Here is a 23,410-nt window from a genome sequence, read left to right on the forward strand (position 1 = left end):
AAACACATTATCTGAAATGATGCATAGCCTTCTTAAATTGAGAAATAAGTGCTATATAACACTGTCTCATTTTTAGGTGTGTAATATGATGATTTGATACATTTATATACTATAAAATTATCACTGTAATAAGTTTAGTCAACATCCACCAACCACATAAGGTGTGATGAGTTTAATAAACAGATTTAACAGCAGATTGGACACAAATGTCAGAGCTAAAAGAATAAAACTCTTAGAAGAAAAGATGGGGGTAAATCTTCATGACCTTAAATCTGGCAATGGATTCTTACATATGACCCCAAACACATGAGCAATAAGAGAAAAAAACAGATAAGTTGGGGCTCATCTAAACTAAAAACTGTTGTATCTCAAAAGACACCACCGAGAAAGTGAAAAACAGGTACAGAATGGGAGAAAATATTTGCAAATCATATATCTGATATGGGTCTTGTATCTAGGATGTATAAAGAACACCTACAACTCAACAATAAAAAGACAACTAACCCAATTTAAAACTGGGCAAAGGATGTCAACAAACAAATATTTTTCCAAAGATGAATGGACACAAATGGCCAATAAGCATATGGAAAGATGCTCAACATCACTAGCCATCAGGAAAATGGAAAATGAAGCCACAACAAGATCCCACCTCCAAGGATGACTAGAATCAACAAGACAGATAATAACAAGAGCTACCAAAGTGTGGAGAAACGGGAACCCCCATACATTGCTGGTGGGGATGTAAAATGGTGATTTAGAAAACAGTCTGACAGTTTCTCAAAATTTTGAACACAAAGCTAACATACCCAGTAACTCTACTAGTAGGCACATTACCTAAGAGAAATAGAATCATATATCTGTGATTCTATTTATTTACACAAAAATCTATTTATTTACACAAAATGAATCTATAAATCTATTTATTTTCACAAAAACTGTAAATGACTATTAAAACAGCCAAAAAATGTAAACAATTCAAATGTCCAACAATGGAAGAGTAAGTAACATGATACGCCCATATAACGGACTATTAGTTGGCAGTAAAACGGAAAGAAGTACTGATGTGTGCAACAACGTGGGTGAACTGGGAAAACACTGATCAAAGTGAAAGAGGCCACAAGAGACCGCATAGCATAGGATTCCATGTATAGGAAGTGTCTGGAACAGGCAAAGCCACATTAGTGGTTGCCTGGGGCATGGCGTGGAGGGTAATGAGTGGAAGGTGTTTGGAAGAAATGAGGAATGACTACTAATGAGTACAGGGGGGTTCTTTTTATGATAATAAGAATGTTCTAAAATTGATCGTGGTGACAGTCACACAATGCTGAATATACCAAGAAATCACTGAATTTTACCTTTGAATGGAGGAACTACATGACATGTGAATTATTTATCCACTCAGTGAAACTATTAACTATTAAAGGACTGTAAACTAAAAGAACTTTCTAATAATGCAACGAACATAGGCAGCACATGTTACTGAATGATAGAATAGATGCGACGTTTTGCTATGTACTTAAGTATAATTTTAACTAAAAAACTGTTGTATCAAACTTATTTTCCATGAATAAGTTAGTTATTATAAGAAAAAACTTATTTCCAGATTTATAAATAATTTACCTTAATGTGTGACTTTCTGTCAAAGGTATATTTTCTTCCAATTGGTTTTCTTTTTATTTTAACATAAAATAGAAAATTTGAATTTTTTTTCCATCTTTTATCTTTTTTTTTTTTATTGTGATAAGAACCCTTAACATGAGATCTACCCTCTCTCTAAAATTGTAAGTACACAACACAGTACTGTTAACCACAGGCACAATGTTGAACAGCAGATCTCTAGAATCTATTCATTCTGTATAACTGAAACTGTGTACCCACAGGAAATTACTGAACTATAGTACAATTCAAGTAACTCAGAGAATATCCCAGAGCTATGAGAAGAGGAGGAGACCCAACAAACTCACATCGGGTTCTAGAGTCACACAGCGCTGAAATGCCTTCGCCGAACCTGCATAGTCTTCCAAGGCCAAACAGGCACAGCCAAGAGAAAACCACACCCCAAGCTGCAAAGACAAAAAAGCCAAAGTCATGCAACCATATACAGACATCTATAGGATATTTACCTGACATTTTACATTAGTTTCAATGTATGAAATTTAGTAACAGAGGTGAATTTCTTCATAGAGTTTTCAAAGCTAACACAACACCAAAAGCATGTGCAATATCACTGCATGTCTTTTGCTGAGAAACACCATTCTTTGTGTTAACCAAACGCCATAAATGCAATCAAGAGCTCTGTCTATAAACCCTGATAGTACCAATCTGGGATCAATCTAACATTTTTAGTGAGTATCAACTATGTCAAAAGTTTACAAAGTATTGGGGCCCTTGGGTGGTTCAGTTGGTTAAGCGTCCGACTTTGGCTCAGGTCATAAGTTGGGGCTCATAGCCTGTTGAGTTAGAGCCCTGCGTCAGGCTCTGCGCTGATAGCTCAGAGCCTGGAGCCTGCTTCAGATTCTGTGTCTCCTTCTCTCTCTGCTCCTCCTCCGCTAGCATTCTCTCTCTCAAAAATAAAATAGAAACATAAAAAAAAATTTTTTTAAGTATACAAAATATCAGAAAATTCACAACTGATAAATGTATAACAAACTTGAGAGGGGGGGAAAAAAAACCAAAAAACTCTTGCTTTCATCTTCAAGTTAGACCACAAACAATTCTGCAGTTTAAACAAAAGTAACTGCTCTACCGTGTATCTGCTTGGGCTTGCCTGAAAATAATGTAGAAAAAGCAGGCTGAGAATCTGGATTACCAAATAGTCATTCAAAATGGAAAGCCTGACTTAAGTCAGTAAGATGTATGAGCAGAGATTTCAAAAGAAAAAAAATAAATAAAATAAAATACAAAATCAGGTGAATTAGGAAGTAGCTATTGAAATTACAGAAGAATTCTTCGTATCACAGGGCTTCCTTAAAATTCAATAGCCTCTATCAAAAGGAAGATAAAACTGATAAAAATTTCAATGAAATTGGTCAGAAATGCAGCTGTTTCAAGGCAAGTTTGCTTTTCTTCTGGATATGGTCAGTAAGGGCAGCAGCAGAATGTAGCCTATTAGGTTCACGGACTCCCAGGACAAAGGCAGGGAGCAGGCAGACAGGTCTGGTGGCACCCTTCAGGGTGGGAAAGGAAATCAGGTGCTCTGTTATCTGCCCGTAGCCTTCCACAGAGACAGCGCAGGAGGCGCCCCCACATCCCTCCTCCCCCCAGCCATTTTCACAAAACTCGTTCCATATGGCTAGTCGGGGCCTGAACGGTTTTTAAGCAGATAAAGATTTTTAGCCGATAATTAGAGATAAGGCTTAAAAAGCAAACATCCTTGGGCAATTTAACACTTTGCCTTGAATTCACAAGAGGCTATAAATAACTGCTATCAGGAGCCTTTATGGAGAACAGATTTTGTTAGGGGAATAGGTAAGGACTGAAAAGAGGGTGGGTGTGTGTTTGGTGGGAGGGGGGAGAAGGTAGAGATACCAGGTTGAAGCAAAGTTAGTTCACTTTACTGAATCAAGGGGCTAACAGCACTTGAAAAGAGACCTCATTACACTTTCATCATTTACAGAATCTGGAGACCAAACCATACTCACTAAATATAATACATTCTGAGCTTTCCTAAAGTCTGATGCTAACTTACAAACAATATATAAAACAAGCTCTCTAACTTCTAACCAATGTGTAAGTTACAAAATCTGTCTTATATTTCATCAGGTATAAGGTACACCTGTTTTTCACCATTTAACAGTTCTGAAATAGATCCAACAGCTTTGTCAGAGTTTATTGGAGGCATTTTATTTTCTATACAAGGTGGCACTTAAAATAAATGTGCCTCTTACAACTGATGGTATCTTATATCCAATGAATTATGGTTACAAGTTTACTTGGAAGAAGGGATACCTCATTCTGGGACTAAAGGAAGAACAATGAAAATTACCCTCAAAGTTCTCAAAACCCATGTGCTGTGCTTGCTTTCTGCAAATAAACTTCCCACAAAATTATTTCACAAGAGTCATTATTTAAAAAAAAAAAAAAAGCAAGTGTAAATTCAAGATGTAAATAAAGAATTTTATTTTTCAATCCACCTGGCAAGACAAAGGTTACAAATCTAAAATTAGCAATTACTCATAGCTCTAAAACAAGCTGGTAATGAGATTATTATTTACCTTTAAGGTTTTGAAAGAAGTCAATGTTTTGTAACTAGTGTCTTAAAACCAAAATAAATTTAATGAAAATCAGGCTGATGACTTCATTTAATATATAGTATTATGGTTCTCTCTCTTTATTTTTTACTCTTGGTCATTTGTGTTGTTTTAATAATTTGCATGTGAAGGAAAATTCTAGGACCATTAACTGCTAGTAGATTTCCATCTGTTGATAAGATGTAATTACATGGGAGATGGTTTTTGCACACACCCTATTCTTTGAAATCATGAAATGGCTTTTCAAAAAACAAACTCAATGATCTTCTAATTGCTTGTAGCTGACACACTAAACCATAAATAATACATTCAGATGTTTCTCCATTGAGGTCCTCAGGATTTGGAGGACGAAGGAGAATATTTGGTGCCTCTTTTACTTTTTTCATTTTTAACGATTACTTAAACGATTAACGCCAATAGTGCATCAAGATGCCAGTCAGGCTCTTAACAGAACATCATGGGACACCTAGGTTAAGCATCCGACTCTTGACTGTGGCTCAGGACATGATCTCATGGTTCATGAAATCAAGCCCCACCATGGGCTCTGCGCTGAGCATGGAGCCTTCTTGGGATTCTCTCTCTCCTTCTCTCTCTCTGTCCCTCCCCTGCTCAGACACACACACTCTCTCTCTCTCAAAATAAATAAACATTAAAAAAAAAAAACATATTTAAAAGAAAAAAGAACATCGTAAGAGAAAAAAATCAAAAGCCTCCAAAAAACCTTAGTAGATGATTCCCCAAATTAAAATTGTATATGCTTGAGTACGAAAGATCTCTCTACCTTTCAGTCCAGTACAATCAGGTGGGGATATGATGTTAGCCTCACCACTTTTTCTAGAAGCTACACTTAAAAAGTAAAAAGGGGGATATGTAGCTGGCTCAGTCAGTGGAGCATGCGACTCTTGATATCAGGGCTGTGAGTTCAAGCCCCACGTTGGATGTAGAGATCTTAAAAAAAAAAAAAAAAAAAAAAATCTAGGTCCTCTGACCGAGACCCTTGCTTGGGTTCCTACCTTTCACATGCTATATATAGCCTCTCTTGTTCCTCTCTATACAATGGCAATCAGAATAATTAGCACTTAGCAGCTACTATGTGTGCCAAGCACTGACACCAGGAGCTTTCCATACATTACCTCGGTTCTTCTTCACGGGACCCTCTCCAGGGTAAATATTACCCTACTACTTCCTCCTCATTAGAGAGATGACGATGGGCCACAGAGTCAGTCCCTGACAGAGCAGAGATCTGACCCAGTCAGCGGGACTGCAGAGCCCACGTCTTCTCCACGTGGCCACCCTGTCTCCCACTGTACCATCTGTCCACACACAGCCATGATTGATGGCAATCCCATCCTCGTCACCAATAACACAAGACAGGAAAAAAAGAACGGTTAACATGGGCTGGGAAAACCCAGGAGATCAAATGTTTAAGAACTGGAGCATATCCACCCCCGCAAAAGCTCTCCCAATTAGGCAAGTGGACAGAGGTGAGGCACAAGAATGGATGACCATGTTTAGTTGGAGGGGAGGGCTGAAAGGCAAACCTCTTGTCAGAGGGACTGGGCAAGAATGGAGAAACAACCATCGGGTAGAGAGGCTCCGGTTGAGATTTCTGTCGTGTTTATTCCCGCGCAAACTGTGAGGCCGGCTACTCACAGGAAAGGCAAAGATTTTAGAAGTGGACAGTCTAGCTTTTTTCTCTGAGGGAGCCAATACAGAAACACTAACGCAGGCCAATTATTTATTTTGAATATGATGATATATGCACTTAAAGAATGGTTTAAAATTATTTTAAAAATAATTAAGAAAGAACAAGACTGGTTGAGAACGTGGTCTCTGAGTTTCCCTCACAAAGCCCCTTAGAGAAACAGTGGAACAGAGGGGAAGATGGATGACTGGGATTCAAGAGGCTCTGAGTAACTTAACCTCTGGGTCTCCGTCACCCAAATGTTAAATGGGGATCTGAGGAAGCAAACACCCAAGATTCTGAAAACCCAGAGGTGACAGGCTTCAAAGGCACCTTAGTGCCATCTAGTGGCAAAGTAAGTACCCTGGCGACACAAACCGTAGAATCCGCAGGTTTGAAGAGTCAGGAGGGAATCAATTCATTTAGAAGCCTTAGAAATCAATTCAAAAGAGGCAGAGGGGAAAACAAGGCCTAGAGAGGAAGTAATCTGCCTAGAGCCACACAATGGCTCCTGGTTCCTGGTGTGCAATAGGTGTGGTGAACACAGAGACCGCAATACATTAGCCTCAAAAATTAAAATAGAAATCAAAGTTAAAAAAAAAAAAAAAGGAATTAAACAGTTTGCTACTCCGAGGGCTAATAAAGACTAAGCACCACTAGGCAAAGGGTGTGGATTATTTTTACAATAAAAAAGTTAATTTGGGGCACCTGGGTGGCTCAGTCAGTTAAGCGTTCAACTCCAGCTCAGGGCATGATCTCATAGTTCGTGAGTTTGAGCCCCGTGTCAGGCTCTGTGCTGACAACTCGGAGCCTGACGCCTGCTTCAAATTCTGTCTCCTTCTCTCTCTCTGTCCCTCTCCCGCTCACATTGTCTCTCTCTTTCAAAAATGAATAGACGTTAAAAAAATTTTTTTAAGTTAATTTTTACAGGAGTCTTAAAGTACATCTACGCTAGGTACCATTTGCTTATGTATCACAATTTTCTTTCTTAAATGAAGAGTCTACTGCTCAAATCTACTTCCTCCTCAAAGCTTCTGCAGAAGGAATAATCAGCAGCTTCACATTTTTGCTAAATTTCCTTACAGAATTGATTGTTTGAATTTTTTTTTATGTCATGTAAAACGTTCAACATGTTATAACGAATCCTAAAGCCAAGCCATGCTCTCTATCCCTCCTTTCCACGTCCCTGACTCATTCCCATGACCCCCAAATTCAGATAAGTTGTTGAATGTGGTTTCCTTAAACAGGAAATGACCCAAGACAAATCCAAGAGCGATACCAATGTTCTTTGGTAGCAGCTTTTCTCTAAAGTAATGCTTGGTGCTCATATTCTTTAAAAATGTGCACCACCAACTCTCATAACCAAATTTCTCATATCCTCCCTAAGGAAACACAAGTCCCAGGCTGCCAGCTTCTTTCTCTCTCTAAAGGAAAAATTTCCTCTATTTCAGTGTCTTGCTTAAACTACAGGATCAGGGTGCCTAGGTGCTCAGTCAGATAAGCATCCAACTTTGACTCAGGTCATGATCTCAGAGTTCCTGGGATAGAGCCCCCCATTGGGCTCTGTGCTGACAGCTCAGAGCCCAGGGCCTGCTTCAGATTCTGTGTCTCCTTCTCTCTCTGCCCCTCCCCTACTCACACTCTGTCTCTCTCTCAAAACTAAACACTTAAAAAAAAAATTAAACTACAGGATGAACTAAACTTTATACATACTTTTTTCTTTAACTAGACAGGCTATTAATTGTTTAACGTGCCCCTCTTATTCCTTTCCCCAATTTGGTTATGACTGGCTCTTACATTTGCCCACTCTTTCCAGAGAACGTATAATGTGAGGACATACAGGTGTTCAGATATTATCTGCACGTGAGACTCCCATGTTAGATGTAGCCCCCTAATTTAGGCTACAGATAATGGGGCAATGATGACTTCCTTCCACCATTACTACCGCACTGTACCAGGCAGGAGAGAAATGTGACAACTATGACTGAGAATGCACTACAGGAAACACGCTAGACACTTGACATACGTTGGCTCTGATTTTCCCAGCAGCACACTGAGATGGGGATTGTATCTCCACCTCACAAATGAGGAAACAGAGGCTCAGAAAGATGAGGGGATTTACCTTCCTTGTGTTCCTGGGGTCGCCAGGGTTTGGAGCCGGGTTTACAGCAGCAAAGCTTCCGCCCTCCCCACCGCCCTTCAGCCACAGCTATGGCCCAGATGTTACTAAGGGGCTCGTGTTTCTTGGCAGTTATGCAAGTTAGACTTTAAGAGTTTCATTTTTCATTGCTTACCAATATGAGAAAGGAAGAACAAAAAGGAAAGAATCTCTTTTTTCTCTCCATATTATTCACATATGTTCATTCTGTCTTCTCCATCGGAATGTAAGCTCCAATTCCTCACGTCTTTCCACCACGGTGAATACCAGTTCACAACAGAAACTCGAGAACTCCGTTTCAAATAAAAACGCTTTCTTCTTTCAAAAACCACAATGAAATCGAAAATTAACCGCTACACATCAAGGGAGAACACAAGCTCCCGAGATATCTCACAATTCTATCAGTCTTGTGCCCTGGAAGTGTGGTCTTACGTACAGAATGGGCTGGGAAGGGCCTCCCTCGTTCCTCTCAAACTCCCTGGTCTTCGCAGACATACGCGCTGTCATCTGCTGGATCATTACGGAACGTGCAACTTACAACTTCTCTTCGTTCTTGATGAAAACCCCAGTGGGTCTTCGTTAAAGGAAGAATGAAATTCAAACTTGACAGTTCTGCATTCAAAGCTTTCCCACAGCTTCTAACTCGGCCTCAACCAAATCCACCATTACTTCCTAACCTTAAGACGACATCCTCTAGAGGCAAGAGGGAAGAGGTTGAGAGTAAGCGCTCTGGAACCAGAAAGCCCAGGTTCAAATCCCCACTCCACCCATTACAGGCTGTGGGAACTGGTGCAAATCGCTTAACCTTGTGTTTCCTTATCTGTGAAACTAAGTGGATGCAGTAGAATCATTTCTTGGGCATTTGTTTTAGATATGTGGTTTAAACATATTTTTTTTTTAATTTTTTTTTTCAATGTTTATTTATTTTTGGGACAGAGAGAGACAGAGCATGAACGGGGGAGGGGCAGAGAGAGAGGGAGACACAGAATCGGAAACAGGCTCCAGGCTCTGAGCCATCAGCCCAGAGCCTGACGCGGAAGTCGGACGCTTAACCGACTGTGCCACCCAGGCGCCCCATCCTTTTTAATCAGACAATTGAGAAAACTGGCATCCTCTCGGATTCTAAGCTCTCCCTCAATCCTGCCAGTCCAAATGACAAGGTCTCAGAAGATTTTCCTTTGTAATGAGGCTTCACCCCGTTCTATCTTTCCTCTTGCTGCCCATTCATCCATGACATTCATTCCTTATTTAAACCTCCTACAATACTACTTTTGTCATATCACTCTTTTGTTCAAAACCACATCAGACTTCCACACCCACGGGGTGGGAAGATCCTGAAGGAGGGCATTTAAGGCCCTTCAAAAACTAGTTCTATCCATATCATTCCCCACCGGAAACTCTCCGCTCTTTGCTGATAGCCTGACACAGCCTAATTCATTCCCACATCCGTGTGTGTACGTGGTAGGCTCTCGATAATGCTTAGCTGGGCAACCGTGTAACATACTTGATCAAAATGCAACATTTTTGAAAGTGAAATGGAGCATTAAAAAATAATTAAAGTTACATATATTAAAAAAGACCTTATAAAGGCCAACAAATTGTTGAACAACAAATTGGTTTTACTGTATCAGGGAACTTATAAGATTGTTCTGTTCAAAACTGAAAAATAAAAATATATTAAAGTAAAAATGTTTAAATGCTAAACATTTAAAATAACAAAAGGAACATAATCAAGCTATACATTTATGACATCTGAACATTTCTGTAATATACTATAGATTTAAAATTACTTAAATTTTATCAACATTTATAAACTTTAATCATTTCCTTAATCATATCTAATCTAATACCATATTGCTGTTTTACTGATTAATTTCTTTTTTCATTATGATCTTAGTACTTACAATTTTTTCATAAAATTACCTGTCTACTCCAGTGTTGTTCTTTATTGTTAATTGTCAAATTTATTGCTAATACATTTAAAACTGTTAAAACTTTTGATGGACTCTTGTCAGTAGGCCATAATGATTTTAGTTGAGAAAATATTCTTTCTAAATGTAGTGAGGAAAAATTAAAAATAGAACTCCCATATGACCCAGCAAATTCCACTCTGGGGTATATATTTGAAGGAAGTGAAATCACTGTCTTGAAGAGGTATCTGCACCCTCATATTCACTGCAGTATTATTCACAAAGGCCAAAACATGTGAACAATCTAATTGTGGATAGAGGAATGGGTAAGAAAATGTATACACACACATATACACACACACAAAAAGAGAAATATTATTCAGCCATAAAAAAAAGAAGAAAATCCTGCCTTTTGTGACAACATGGATGGACTCTGAGGACATTATGCTGAGTGAAGTAAGTCAGACAGAGAGAAACAAATACAAATACTGCATGTTCCTGCTTCTATGTGGACTCTAAAAAAGATGAACTCTAGAACCAGAATGGTGGTTGCCAGGGGCCGAGCAGGTAAGAGAAATGGGATGATTTTGGTCAAAGGGGTCAAACTTCCAGTTGTAAAGATGAATAAGTTCTGGGGTTCTAACATACAGCATGGGGATTATAGTTAACAAGACTGTATCATATACTTGAAAGTTGCCAAGAGAGTAGATTTTAAATGTTATCAACACACACACACACACACACACACACACACACACACACACATGTAATTATGTAAGGTGACAGAGATGTTAATACAATGCTACTATGGTAATCATTTTGCAATACAAGTATCAATCACAAAGTATACCTCCAACTTACACCATGTAATACGTCAATTATACTTCAATAAAGCTGGGAAAAAAATTTAATATTTATTTTGAGAGAGAGAACTTGTACTAGTACAAGTTGGGGAAGGGCAGAGAAAGAGGTAAAGAGAGAATCCCAAACAGGCTCCATGCTCAGTATCGAGTCCGACCCGAGACTTGATTTCAGACAGCAAAACTATGACCTGAGCTGATACCAAGAGTTGAATGCTTAACCAACTAAGCCACCTAAGCACCTTAACCTGAAAAAAATTTTAATGCACTGAGATAACTGGTAAACTCAGAGCAACTGCTATTAAACAGAGGATATTCTGAATACTAGTCTTGTTAATATTGAAACTTATAAATATTTTTCTTAAGTATTGTCTTTTTGCCTCCATTTAGAGTGCCTTTCTTCAACAAATATATATACTGTATGTATAATTTATTTTTAAGTAGGCTTCATGCTCAGCGCAGAGTGAAATATGGGGCTTGAACTCAAGACCCTGAGATCAAGACCTGAGCTGAGATCAAGAGTTGGATGCTTAACTGACTGAGACACCCAGGCACCTTCAACAAATATTTTTAATAAGACAAAATTCATAAAATAAATTGTTTCTATTTATTATTCTTCATAAGTTTCACCAAATTTAGACACTGATAAATTACAGGCTTCAATTCTAGTATAGAATATAAATTAATTCATTTAAAATCAGAAGATCAATAAAAGTTTCCTACAAATTATTATTGAGGTTTTAAGTACAATGGTATTATGGTTACTTTTTAAAGTCATTTCTTCAGAGATATGTACTCAAATATTTTTAACAGAGGGGTGTCTGGGTGGCTCAGGCAGTTAAGTGGCCAACTTCAGCTCAGGTCATGATTTCACAGTTCATGAGTTCAAGCCCTGCACTGGGCTCTGTGCTGACAGCTCAGAGCCTGGAGCCTGCTTCAGATTCTGTCTCCCTTTCTCTCTGCCCCTCTCCTGCTTAACACTCTTTCTGTCTCTCAAAAAGTGAATAAACATTAAAAAAATTTTTTTTGAATAAAAATAAAAGTGAAATGATTTGGGGGTACCTGGGTGGCTCAGTAGGTTAAGTGTCTGACTCTTGGTTTTGGTTAGAGTCACGATCTCATGGTTCATGGGATCCAGCTCCGTATTGGGCTCTACAATAACAGTGGAGCATGCCTGGGATTCTCTCTGTCCCCTCTCTCTGCCCCTCCTCAACTTGCAGTCTTTCTCTCTCAAAATAAATAAACAAACTTTTAAAAATAAAAAATGAAATGACTTGATACATTAGTTTTTTAAATTTATTTCTAAAGTTTGAGAGACAAAGAGCATGCACATGTACTCACATGCCCATGAGCAGGAAAGGGGCAGAGAGAGGGAGTGAGAGAATTCCAAGCAGGCTCTGTGTTATCTGCATGGAGCCCAATGTGGGGCTTGATCCCACAAACCGTGAGATCATGACCTGAGCCAAAATCAAGAGCCCAGCACTTAGCCAACTCAGCCACACAGGTGCCTGTGGATTTGTTTTACAATAATATGGGGTTGAGTTAAGGAAATACTGATGAAATAAGATCAGCCATAAGTTACTAATTGTTGAAGCTGGTTGACAGGCATATGGGAAAGGGCTCATTATAGTGGTCTCTCTGCTATTACATATTTTATATAATTGAAATTTGCATAATAAAATGTTACAAACAAACAACTCCTCCTAGGTGGATGTTATAGATTGAATTATACCTCCCCAAAATTCATATGTTAAAATCCAACCCCCCCAAGCGTGACTATATTTGGAGAGGGGGCTTTTAAGGAGATAATTAAGATTAGGGGTGCCTGCCTTTTGGGATGAGCACTGGGTGTTGTATGGAAACCAATTTGTCAATAAATTTCATAAAAAAAAAAATTAAAAAAATTAAAAAAAAAAAAAAAAGATTAGGGGTGCCTGGATGGCTCAGTCCATTAAGCATCCAAATCTTGATTTTGGCATGATCTCAAGGTCATGAGATCAAGCCCTGCATTGAAAGATTCTCTCTCTCTCTCTCACCCACCATGCTCCACCCTTCCCACATCCCTCGAGCTCTCCCATGCCAAAAAAAAGGGAGACAATTAATATTAAATGACGTCATAAGGTTGGGGCCCTAATATGACAGGACTGGTATCCTTATAAGAAGAGAACTACAGGCACAGAGAGGAAGAGCCTTGCCATCTAAAAGCCGGGAAGAGAGACCTCAAATATGAATTTGAGAAACCAACGCTGAAGGTGCCCTGATCTCGGTCTGTTAGCTTCCAGGACTGTGAGAAAATAAACTTGTTCCTTAAACGCTCAGTCTGTCATATTTTGTTATGGCAGCCCTGGCAGACAGTGAAGATATTCAAAAGTGTGATTTTACATTTCAAAATTAAATCCTGTGTATCATTTGAACACTCACTATTCCCTTTATGGAAAATTTCAGTGTCTCCCTGTTTGAAAATATTGCCTACAATAATTACAATTTGCTAAAAAACTCAAAAGCTGGATTTTTTTTGGAACTCCATTAATTGAAGACATAAAAGATTTCCAATTGATTTTTAACAGAATGCAGCCAAAATGCAAAAGACTCTCTTCTTAAACAGTTCATGTGACTGTAGGACACTTAAATTGACTTATAAAATAATTCTTAAAACATTCAAACATTTTTAAAATCCACCTGACGATGGGCAGGAAAAGAAAAGTAAATACTGCCACATGATACAAAATTTAATTCAACATCAGAAAAGTCACAAGAATCTTATAATTCAATTACCCAATGGTGTATATAAAAATAGTTGTAGGGGTGCCCAGGTGGCTTAGTTGGTTGAGCATCCAACTCTTGATTTTAGCTCAGGTCATGAGCCCAGGGTCATGGGATCAAGCCCCACATTGGGCTCTGTGCTGAGCATGGAGCTTGCTTGGGATTCTCTCTCTCTCCCCTGCTCCTCTCCCAGATCGCACCTGCTCACTCTCACTTGCTCTCTCTCTCTCTCTCTCAAAAAAAAAAAAAAAAAAAAAAATTATAAATGACAACAGCCAGTTTTAATTTCTATTAGTAGAAGCCTCTTTGGACCACATTATGTCTACCATCACAATCAAACCCAAGTATGTTTACACTTCACAGGTTTTATTAATTCAGCAAGAACACGGTTTCAACCATGTTGCCATGTTCCACCAAAATTGATAACCATATTACCACCACTAAAAGTAAGACTTTCATCTGTTACGTTTCACTTTTTAATTGAATGTACAATAGCATTCAGAATAATGTGAGCTGTTTCACCTCTGAGAGAATGAATTTCCAAGAATTTTATTCTGAATCCACTAACTAGGTGAAAAAAATTAAACCATTATGAGAACAGAATTAATGACTTTTCTATTTGAAGCATCTGATGTCACTGATGCCAAACCGGTGAATTCAATTGGTAATGAGCTATTTCACCTAAGAGAGCAAGCACATTAGCACCTGTGATCTCACTTTTCATACACATACAAGAAAATGTGGGATGGACCAATCTTATAAACCATTTCTGCTCATTTTCATTTGCTCCAAATGAAAAGTCAAGCCTCACAAAATGCCATGAAAATGCACCTTCTATAGCTTCATATTAAATCATCATCTTTGGACGTGATTTAAAAAAAAAAAAAAGAAAACCAACTACTACTAACTTTTGATGTAAATGCTAATGTTTTGTCAACAAATTTAGGTCTTCCCATTAGTGATATCACCACAGCCCCTGAAGTGGAGGGTAAATGTTGTACAACCTGTACATTCATTATCTCTCTTGACAAACGAGAATTGAGTTCCTTATGGTCCTCTAACACACTTTTTGATTTGTTTGCTTTTTGGAAATGAATGCTGCCTAAGGGTTTACTATAAATTATATAAAAGTTACCAAGCAATGTAATAAAGAAATAGTGGTACATTTAGGCCATACAATAAGTGATCAAACCACTGTAGCAAGAGAATTCAGACAATTCCCCATGTGCTTTATTTATGGCAGGCCTGCTCGGCTCTGCTCCCCATACATCTAGTCTATGATTCCCCACATTTCCCGTTAATCCTGCCAACTGGTAGCCAGGCAACGTCATGCATCGCACAGGCCGCAGTTTGGCACAAATGACTGATACATACAAGGGGGCTTACAAAGACACTGGTGCGAGTATTTCTCCTACCAGCACCCCGGACCTGAAGGAGGTGGCTGTTCCCAGACTCTGTGAGCAAGCACAAAAGGCTTTATCAGCGAGCAGCCTGTGTACTGTCCTTGAAAGGGTCAGGTTAGTAAGTTGTGTGCGGAAAGGGTTGGAAAAAAAAGAGACAGGCTGTTACTGGTCATTGTTCAGATTTTAGCACTGGAAAGTGGGAGCTCTGTCCTCTGCACATGCATCGAGTATGATACTAGATGAGACTGCGGCAGAAGAGGGAAGAACAAAGAGGATGTCTATGAAAACCCACTCCGCTTTTTATGCAACAATTAATAACACCTCATTTAAAAACGAAAAACCTTGAGACAAACACTAAACACGATGGGTTACCAGGATAACAGGCATAACCTGGCCACTTATGTTTAGTGAACACTCAAATCCATGGCTTTCCTCGTGCTCTTCTAACCTGGGACGCCAGTTCCCTTCTGAACACTTACTCACCTTCCAGCCCTCGGTGCACACCTGCGTTCACTCCTGCACCGTCTCCAGCACAGCCTTTCCTGATGTGGTCAGTCCACAGTGACTGCCCACCTCCTCCCCACATGGCCCTTCTGGCCATACATGTCTTCGGGTATTTACCCTGCAGTTATATCACGTAACCTTACAAAGGTGGGTGACCAGTTCAATGAAGAGGAGGGTTCGGGGAAAATAAATGGGGGGAGGGGGGAGGCGTGCCCTGGAAAGGGACTGACAAAAGAAAAGGAATCTAGTATGTGTGCTGAGAGAGAGCAGAAAAAATAATAGGAAGTGACATTTTCCTTTTTCAATGCTACACATACTGGTTTGATATCTGAGCAATTTCCTTGTTTTTACTTTTTACATAAGAGTAGGGGACAATGGGAATAATAAGTAGACATAAGGATTTCTATTTTAATTCGGGTCCTGAGACTGTGAGATCCTGTTTGGGAGGTTTGGTTACTATTCTCTCCCACCTTCTTCACCTTCCAACAGCCCACAAAGTCAAGTCTAAGGTTGAATTTTAGTTTCAGAACTTGCGTGGGGAAATGAAACGGGTAGGTCGAAGGGAACAATAGCTGGCAATCTCAGAAGCACAAATGTAAACAGTGCACATGTCTTCTGGTTCTCTAACAAATATTCCGTAGACAGTGCGTTTGGTTTTGCAGACACTCCCTGATATAAAACAAACACTTCTATTTTTATACCAATTTGGTTTCAGAAAGTCATTACAGTGCACAAAAGCCATCCAAATATCACTCTCATTCTGCTTAAATTTTGTTATTAAACCTGTTTGGAAATGTCTGAAAGAAGAGAATACATTTTTTTAAATCCCTATTTTTTAAATTAAATTCCATTCTATTTTCCTTCTATTCCAAGACTTAAAGGAGACGACAGCATGTAGGAGCTCTCCCTTCTTAGACACGGTTCAAACTTGGATCCCAAGTTCCAATGTCTATGGAGTCCAAGTTTGTATCTTGTAGTAGTTCTGTACAACTTAGCATCAAATGCCTGCATATTTTGGCATGGCTCACAGCCTGCCTGAATTGGATCCATATGACAAACTGCAAAATATCCTCACATAACATCTGTTTGTATTGTGATGCTGCTTTGAGCAATTGTCATTTCTTTGTCCTGCTAAGTAATTAATTCAAAATTATATAATGAGACCATCAACTCCTGTCAAGTCCTCCCTTGCAAATTCCCTCACATCCATCCCCTTTCCTATCGCCCCTGCCATACTGATAACTGTCAGGCTAGACATGTGCTGGTCTCCCAAACCTGTCTACATCTAGTATCTTCCAAGGCCACAGTGCTTCCCAAACAATAAGACTAAATTACCTCCACGCATACCACATTCCTTCATTCAAAACAAAGCCAAACACAAACCGGTCCTTCAGCGGCTCCCTATCTGCCAAATAAAAAGCCAAAGAGCTTAACCTCACATTTAAGACCTTTCATAAGCTGGCTCCGCTCCAACTTTCCCACTGGAACCGCCCTATTTCCTTTTACTCTACAAAACCAGCCTATTCACTGACTCCTCTGTTCCCCCTATTAGCCTACTCTCTAACTCCTCTGTTCCTCCAACACAAACATGTACACACCCCTTCTCTTTCGGTTTCCAGGTCTTTGCTCATACTGTTCACCTGCCTGGAATGCCCTCTCCACCGCCCTCCTCTTGGCCTATCCAAGTACTATCTGTCCTTCAAAGCCAAATTCAACATCCTATCTTCACTATCTACCATCCTATCTCTACTATCTCTTTGACCTCTAGGTAACCAGTGCTTTACAAATAACTCGTTTGGTATTTCTTTAATGCCTCATACTATTGGCTGGTTCTGCCTATGTTAGCTTCACTAGACTGTAGCAGGGGGTACAAACAAGCCTATCTGGCGAGCTGCTGCTACTGCTTTGTCCTCTGACTCAGTGCTATGTACACAGCAGACAATTAGTATATAGTTTGATTGACTAATTGGTTAAAGATATTATGTATTCGCTCACTCAACAAATATTTATTGAATCCCAATATGTGCTAGGCACTGTTACAGGCACCAGGAAAATATAAACGAACCATAAAGACAAAAACTTCTGCCTTCATAGGACTTACATTCTAGGGAAGGGGACATAGCATTTTTTTTTTTAAAGTAAGCTGTAAAAATATTAGAAGGTGCTAAATGCTCTGGAGAAAAAGCAGAGAAGAAAGTAAGGAGTATAAGGTGGGGTGGAAGGTGGGCTATGCTTTTACACAGAATGGTTGTGGAAGGCTTCTCGGAACAAGTGGCATTTGAGCAAAGATTTGAATGAGGTAACGGAGTGAGGTATGCAGATATCTGGAAGAACATCCAGGCAGAGGGAGATCAAAGTGCTAAAACCCTGAGGCAGGAATGTGCCTGGAATATTCAGGGAAGAAGAAAGAGGTGAGTTGAGGGGGAAGTTGAGATGGAGTGAGTTGAGGGGGAAGAATGGGAGGCACTCTGCTGGGAGAGAGCCTCTCAGGGATTCTGCCTGCTACCTCTAGGGGAGGGAATAGAGGAATGACATATTGGACTCACATTTGAAAGGACCCATTTGGGGGTGCCTGGGTGGCTTAGTCCGTTAAGCGTCCGACCTCAGCTCAGATCATGAACTCACGGTTCGTGGGTTCAAGACCCACACTGGGCTCTGTGCTGAGAGCTACAGCCTGGAGCCTGCTTCGGATACTGTCTCCCCTTCTCTCTGTTCCTCCCCCACTCACATCTGTCTCTCTTTCTCCCAAAAATAAATAAAGATTTAGAAAAAAAAAAAAAAAGGACCCATTTGGATGGTCTTTGAGAACAGGGATTGATAGAGGCAGGAAGACGAGTCAGAGTAATTTAGGAAGGGGATGACCTTGGGGACAAAAGTCTTCAGGAAGGGAGTATCTCAGATATTGTAAATGTTAAGTTGGAGTAATAAATGGAGAGACTGAGGAAGCAGTTAGACACAGGGGTCTAAAGTTCAGGGGAGAAACCCTGAAACCCACTTTTGGGAGTTGTCGGTGTATAGACGGTATCAAACCTATGGGAGCAGATGAAATCCAGGGAGCTGGTGTAGACAGAGATGAGGCCCAAGGACTAAGCCTAGGAAGCCGCCAAGACTGAGAAGGAGGAGCCAGTGGGGCAAGAGGAAAACATGAATGTCAATCTGTTGGGAAGAGACTGTGCGCTTGAGAGAATAACCCACATCCATCAGGTGCATGCCACTGATAAAACTTAGACTACGGAGGCTAAGGGAGGGAGTTTATTTTCCTCACTCCTTCCAGCGGCTGAGGTTAGGCAAATCTTAGGCAGGGGTACTAACATAAACAAGGATAAGGACACAATTTTCCATAAGAGTAAAGTAAAAATTTAACAACACAATATTGAGTTGTTTTTTTTTTAAAGGAAAAAAAAAAATCTAGTGATAATCAAGTTAGTGCAGGGTTTGTCAACCTTGGCACTACAGACATTTTGGCCGATAATTCTTTACGTTGGGGGGCTGTCCTGTTCATTATGGGATGTTTAGCAGCAGCCTCGGACTCTGCCCACTAGATGGCAGTAGCAGTCCCCTTCACTTCACCAAGTGCCAAAGGTCCCCTGGGGGGCAAAATCCTTGCCAGTTGACCATTCAGTTCCAGTGAGTTGTCAATAAAAACCAACTCTGACAATACTTTAAATATCCTTTCTGCCAAATGCACCTGTTAATTTCTGCTGATAATCTCTTCTCCGGATTTTCTTTACCAGTCAGCTGATTTGGAAGGTTCTCACTGTATTCAATACCCAGAGTGAAGAAAGCAAGTGATTAGCTCAAAAATGTACTTCCAATTTTTTGCATATAAGAGATATGCCCCAAATCTACCCAGTTCAAAACATGATCATCTCTGCCCACACTCGTTCATAGCAGCCTATTCATAATAGCCTAGAGGCAGAAGCAACCCAGTGTCCAGCCGCAGACGAACAGAGAAACAAAGTGTGGCATATACATACACTGGAATACCACTCAGCCTGAAAAAGGAACGGAACTCTGACACAGGCTACAACGTGGACATGATGTTCGGTGAGATATGCTAGTCACAAAGGGACAAATACTGTAATGACTCACTCATACGAGGGGCCAACAATAGTCAAATTCATAGAGACAGAAAGCAGAATGGTTGCCAGGGACTAAAGAAAGGGGAGAATAGGGAGTTACTTTTAATGGATACAAATTTCTAGTTTTGCAGGATAAAAAAAGTTGTAGAGATGGACGGTGGTGGTGGTTACACAACAACAGGAATAAACTTCACACAACTGAACTGAACACTTAGAAATGGTTAAGGTGGTAAATTTTATGTTACGTGCTTTTTTTTTTTTTTTTTTTTTAACCACAATTTAAAAAAAAAAAGAACACAGGCTCTGGGGTCCGTCTGTCTTGGGTTCAAATATTGGCAAAATGCCCAACATATCTGGCTCATAGTAAGTATTCAGTAACCATTAGCAGCTGATTACAAATTAGTGTTTTAACCAGAATGTTACCAAGTCAGCGTGCATGTCTGTCAGGACCCATGCATGGTTGACAGTTATGTGTGCCTCTGACTGGTGAAACAGGAAAGCAGTCATAAAGAAAGTATGGTTTAAAAAAACAAAGACCATTTCTGAGAATAAAATCATTTTGCCAACTGAGTGTCATTAAGTACAAAGTATGGTCAATTTCTTCCCTTCAAAATTTAGTCCTCTCCTGTGGATTTATCCTGTCACTTATTTTAAATATTTCTTTATTTTGAAAGAGACAGCATAAGCAGGGGAGGGGCAGAGAGAGAGGGGGAGAGAGAATCCCAAGCTGACTCCTCACTATCAGTGCAGAGCCCCATAAGGGGCTCATTCTCATGAACCACTAGATCATGACCTCAGCTGAAATCAAGAGTCAGATGCTTAACCAACTGAGCCACCCAGGTGCCCTGCTTGTCACTTATTTTAACGATCCAGACTTTTTGTAGTACTTTTTCAAACCTTAAAAAAAAAAAATTATGTGTCTGTAAATATACTTTTTCTTAAATGATCAAGAATCCATTCTAGATGTTACCCTATTTATATCAGTTTTGCTCTCATTGCTGATTCCAACAATTCTTTGCACAGTCCTACAGTGTGTGCATTCTGACTCTCCTCTATTTCTCCCTAACATATCTGCTGAAAACAAAACCTAATTTTCCTAGCTATATTTGGGTTAAGGACAGTTTAAAGAAAGAAATAACAAAATAAAACCGAAAAGTAAATAACAGAAACACAGCAGAAAGTAAGTAAGAGAAAAGCAGCATTTCCCATGACAAGCCAGAAGCGTGGGAGACTCAGCTCTCAGCTTGCAAACACAGCTCACCAGGCACGTGGGCAGAAGATGGGTGCTCACTCATCTTGGTAAGACACCAAACCAAAGAGAAACAGAAGTGCCCAGAGCAGGTGGGCTTTCCGAAATGTCTAACCTGCATGGGATTGATCTTCACCGAGCGCTCAAAGCACTCCACGCATTCTCTAAACTCCTTGTTCCGCAGATGAAGAAGGCCTTTGGAGCGCTGAGCCCGAGCGCTGCGGTGGCGGGACAGTTCCCAGGCCCGCTCATAGCAAGCGTGGTCTCGAAGGACATCTCCTAGCAAGCAGTACAAACTCGGCGTTTCTTTCTTCTCCAGCTCTTGCCTGAGGATTTCTTCTGCCTAGAAATGACAACAGAAGTAAGTGAATTAGCTTATAGTGACTAATGGCTTTTTTTTTTTTTTTTTTAGCACATAAACATCTTTAATCGCACAGGACCCAAATTTTTATTTTCAAAGTTTGAGATGACCTGTTGATTTCATGCATCTAGGACAAAGGCTAAAAACAACAGAAAATAGATATGGTACAGGTAAAAGAGAGGAACAGGAAGTAAGAACCGAGTGCTACTTTACTGGCATCTGGAATCCTCCAGGAAAGAAAGGCACCAAGGGGAAGCTTACTCCACAATACTGGGAGGACTCACTGGACTCCCCAGAAGCTCCCCACTCCAGCTGTCACCACTGTGACTGTGAGAGCAGCGTCTTTAGTTCACCTCTACTCAATGGCAATGCAAGAGTATGTTTCTTAAGTTTAGTTTAGTTATTTAGTTTAGTCTGCTTTGTTTTTCCTTTTTTAAAATGGCCTGCTCAGGGAGCCCAGGATCGCCGAAACATTTATAAAAGAAGGAGGGGGTACAATTTAATAGTCATTGTTTATCTCACAGATAAAACTTGCCAACAGGAAACCTATCTGCTTCCAGACAGTCCCTTCGGTTTAGCAATTAAAGACCATCCTCAGAACACTGCACAAGCTTGGGTAATACTCTCCTATGTGCACAATTCAGATTCACCTCATCAGCTAAGCTAATTCTATACTTGTTACCACTACTCTGCTTCCCTGGCCCGTGTCCCTTACCCCTTGTTTCTGATCAGTCTCAACAGCATGGCAGCGGCTCTACTTCCACGTCCCATCCTTACATGCAAACACCTTCCTATAAATAGCAGTGGAGTCACCCAAGATGCCAAGACAGCCATGGATGGCCACAATGGGTGTCGATATCTGGGAAGCCATCCTCAAGAAGCTAAATTGATTCTTTAGACTCCTTAATTGACACAGCTGGCAATCTCAAAGTGGATGTATTTGATTTGCTTTAGGTTGCATCCAGCTAGAATTCTTAACTAGTCTAATTTTGGGGAAACATTCTAAAAGATGACTGTGCTTATAAAAGTGTCTTTGGATGCTGGCTTCTCTGCATTTATTTTTTTTTTAATTTTTAATGTTTATTTTTGAGAGAGAGAGACACACAGAGTATGAGTGGGGAAGGGCAGAGAGAGAGGGAGACACAGAATCCAAAGCAGGCTCCAGGCTCTGTGCCGACAGCTCAGAGCCTGACATGGGGCTCGAACCCACAATCCATGGATCATGACCTGAGCCGAAGCTGGATGCCCAACCGACTGATCCACCCAGGCGCCTATCTGCATTTCTGATACAGTATGGGCTATGCAGGCTTTTTAGGCCTGGTCTGAAAGTGGAACTGGAATTTATAAAACAGTTTCTAAGCAAAAAGAGTTATAAATCCCAAATAGCCAAAATACATATGAAATGTTAAAATATAATTCATGTGAAACCTCTACAATGATACAATAGTTATTACTGTTCTAACCATAATTTTATAAGGTTGTTTATATAAGTACCCAACACAGGTATATTTACATATACACATATATGTATTCAACCGAATTACAAGTAACAGACTGTAGCCACAGTGGAATTTTTGCTGACATGATCTTATAGTGTAGTTGAAGGCACTTCTTCTGGCAATATGGCATTGAAACTTGAAACCCAAACCCTCCCAGAAATTCAGAAGGCTGCCCCTGCAGAACATAAAAATTTGTGATTAGTTATCTGATGTGGTTGGATCTGAAGGCATGAGGAGGCAGTGATCATGACAGGGTCGGGCACTGGTGGTCCATTATATCCAGTGATGAAAGAATTTCTTAAATTATCACCTGTGGGAGCTTAGAATAAAGCTCCTACCTAATGTAAGGTTTTGTGTATAGGAACTTCATCAAGATAATAAGCTTCCACACAGCAAAGGAAACAATCAACAAAACTAAAAGGCAACCAACGGAATGGGAGAAGATACTTGCAAATGACAAAGGGTTAGTATTCAAAATCAATAAAGAACAAACTCAACACCCAAAAAACAAATAACCCTGTGAAGAAATGGGCAGAAGACACAAATAGACACTTTTCCAAAGAAGATATCCAGATGGCTGACACATGAAAAGATGCTCAACATCACTAATCAGGAAAATACAAATCAAAACCACAATGGGATACCACCCCACACTTGTCAGAATGGCTAAAATTAACAACACAAGTA

The 23,410-nt window shown here is 39.9% G+C and overlaps 1 protein-coding gene across 1 annotated transcript in view; it reads right to left on the reverse strand.

Annotated features, from left to right (window-relative positions):
* The window catches only part of TTC27 (tetratricopeptide repeat domain 27), a 184,698-nt gene that overhangs the window by 38,627 nt on the left and 122,661 nt on the right, over positions 1 to 23,410 (reverse strand). Inside the window, exons 13-14 of the mRNA XM_047854087.1 lie at positions 20,979 to 21,206; positions 1,965 to 2,063 (exon numbers count right to left, since the gene is read on the reverse strand). Coding sequence (XP_047710043.1) covers positions 1,965 to 2,063; positions 20,979 to 21,206 — 327 coding nt within the window. The remainder of the gene's footprint in view (positions 1 to 1,964; positions 2,064 to 20,978; positions 21,207 to 23,410) is intronic.

Source organism: Prionailurus viverrinus, chromosome A3 (assembly GCF_022837055.1).
Source record: "Prionailurus viverrinus isolate Anna chromosome A3, UM_Priviv_1.0, whole genome shotgun sequence".
Taxonomy (NCBI): Eukaryota; Metazoa; Chordata; class Mammalia; order Carnivora; family Felidae; genus Prionailurus; species Prionailurus viverrinus.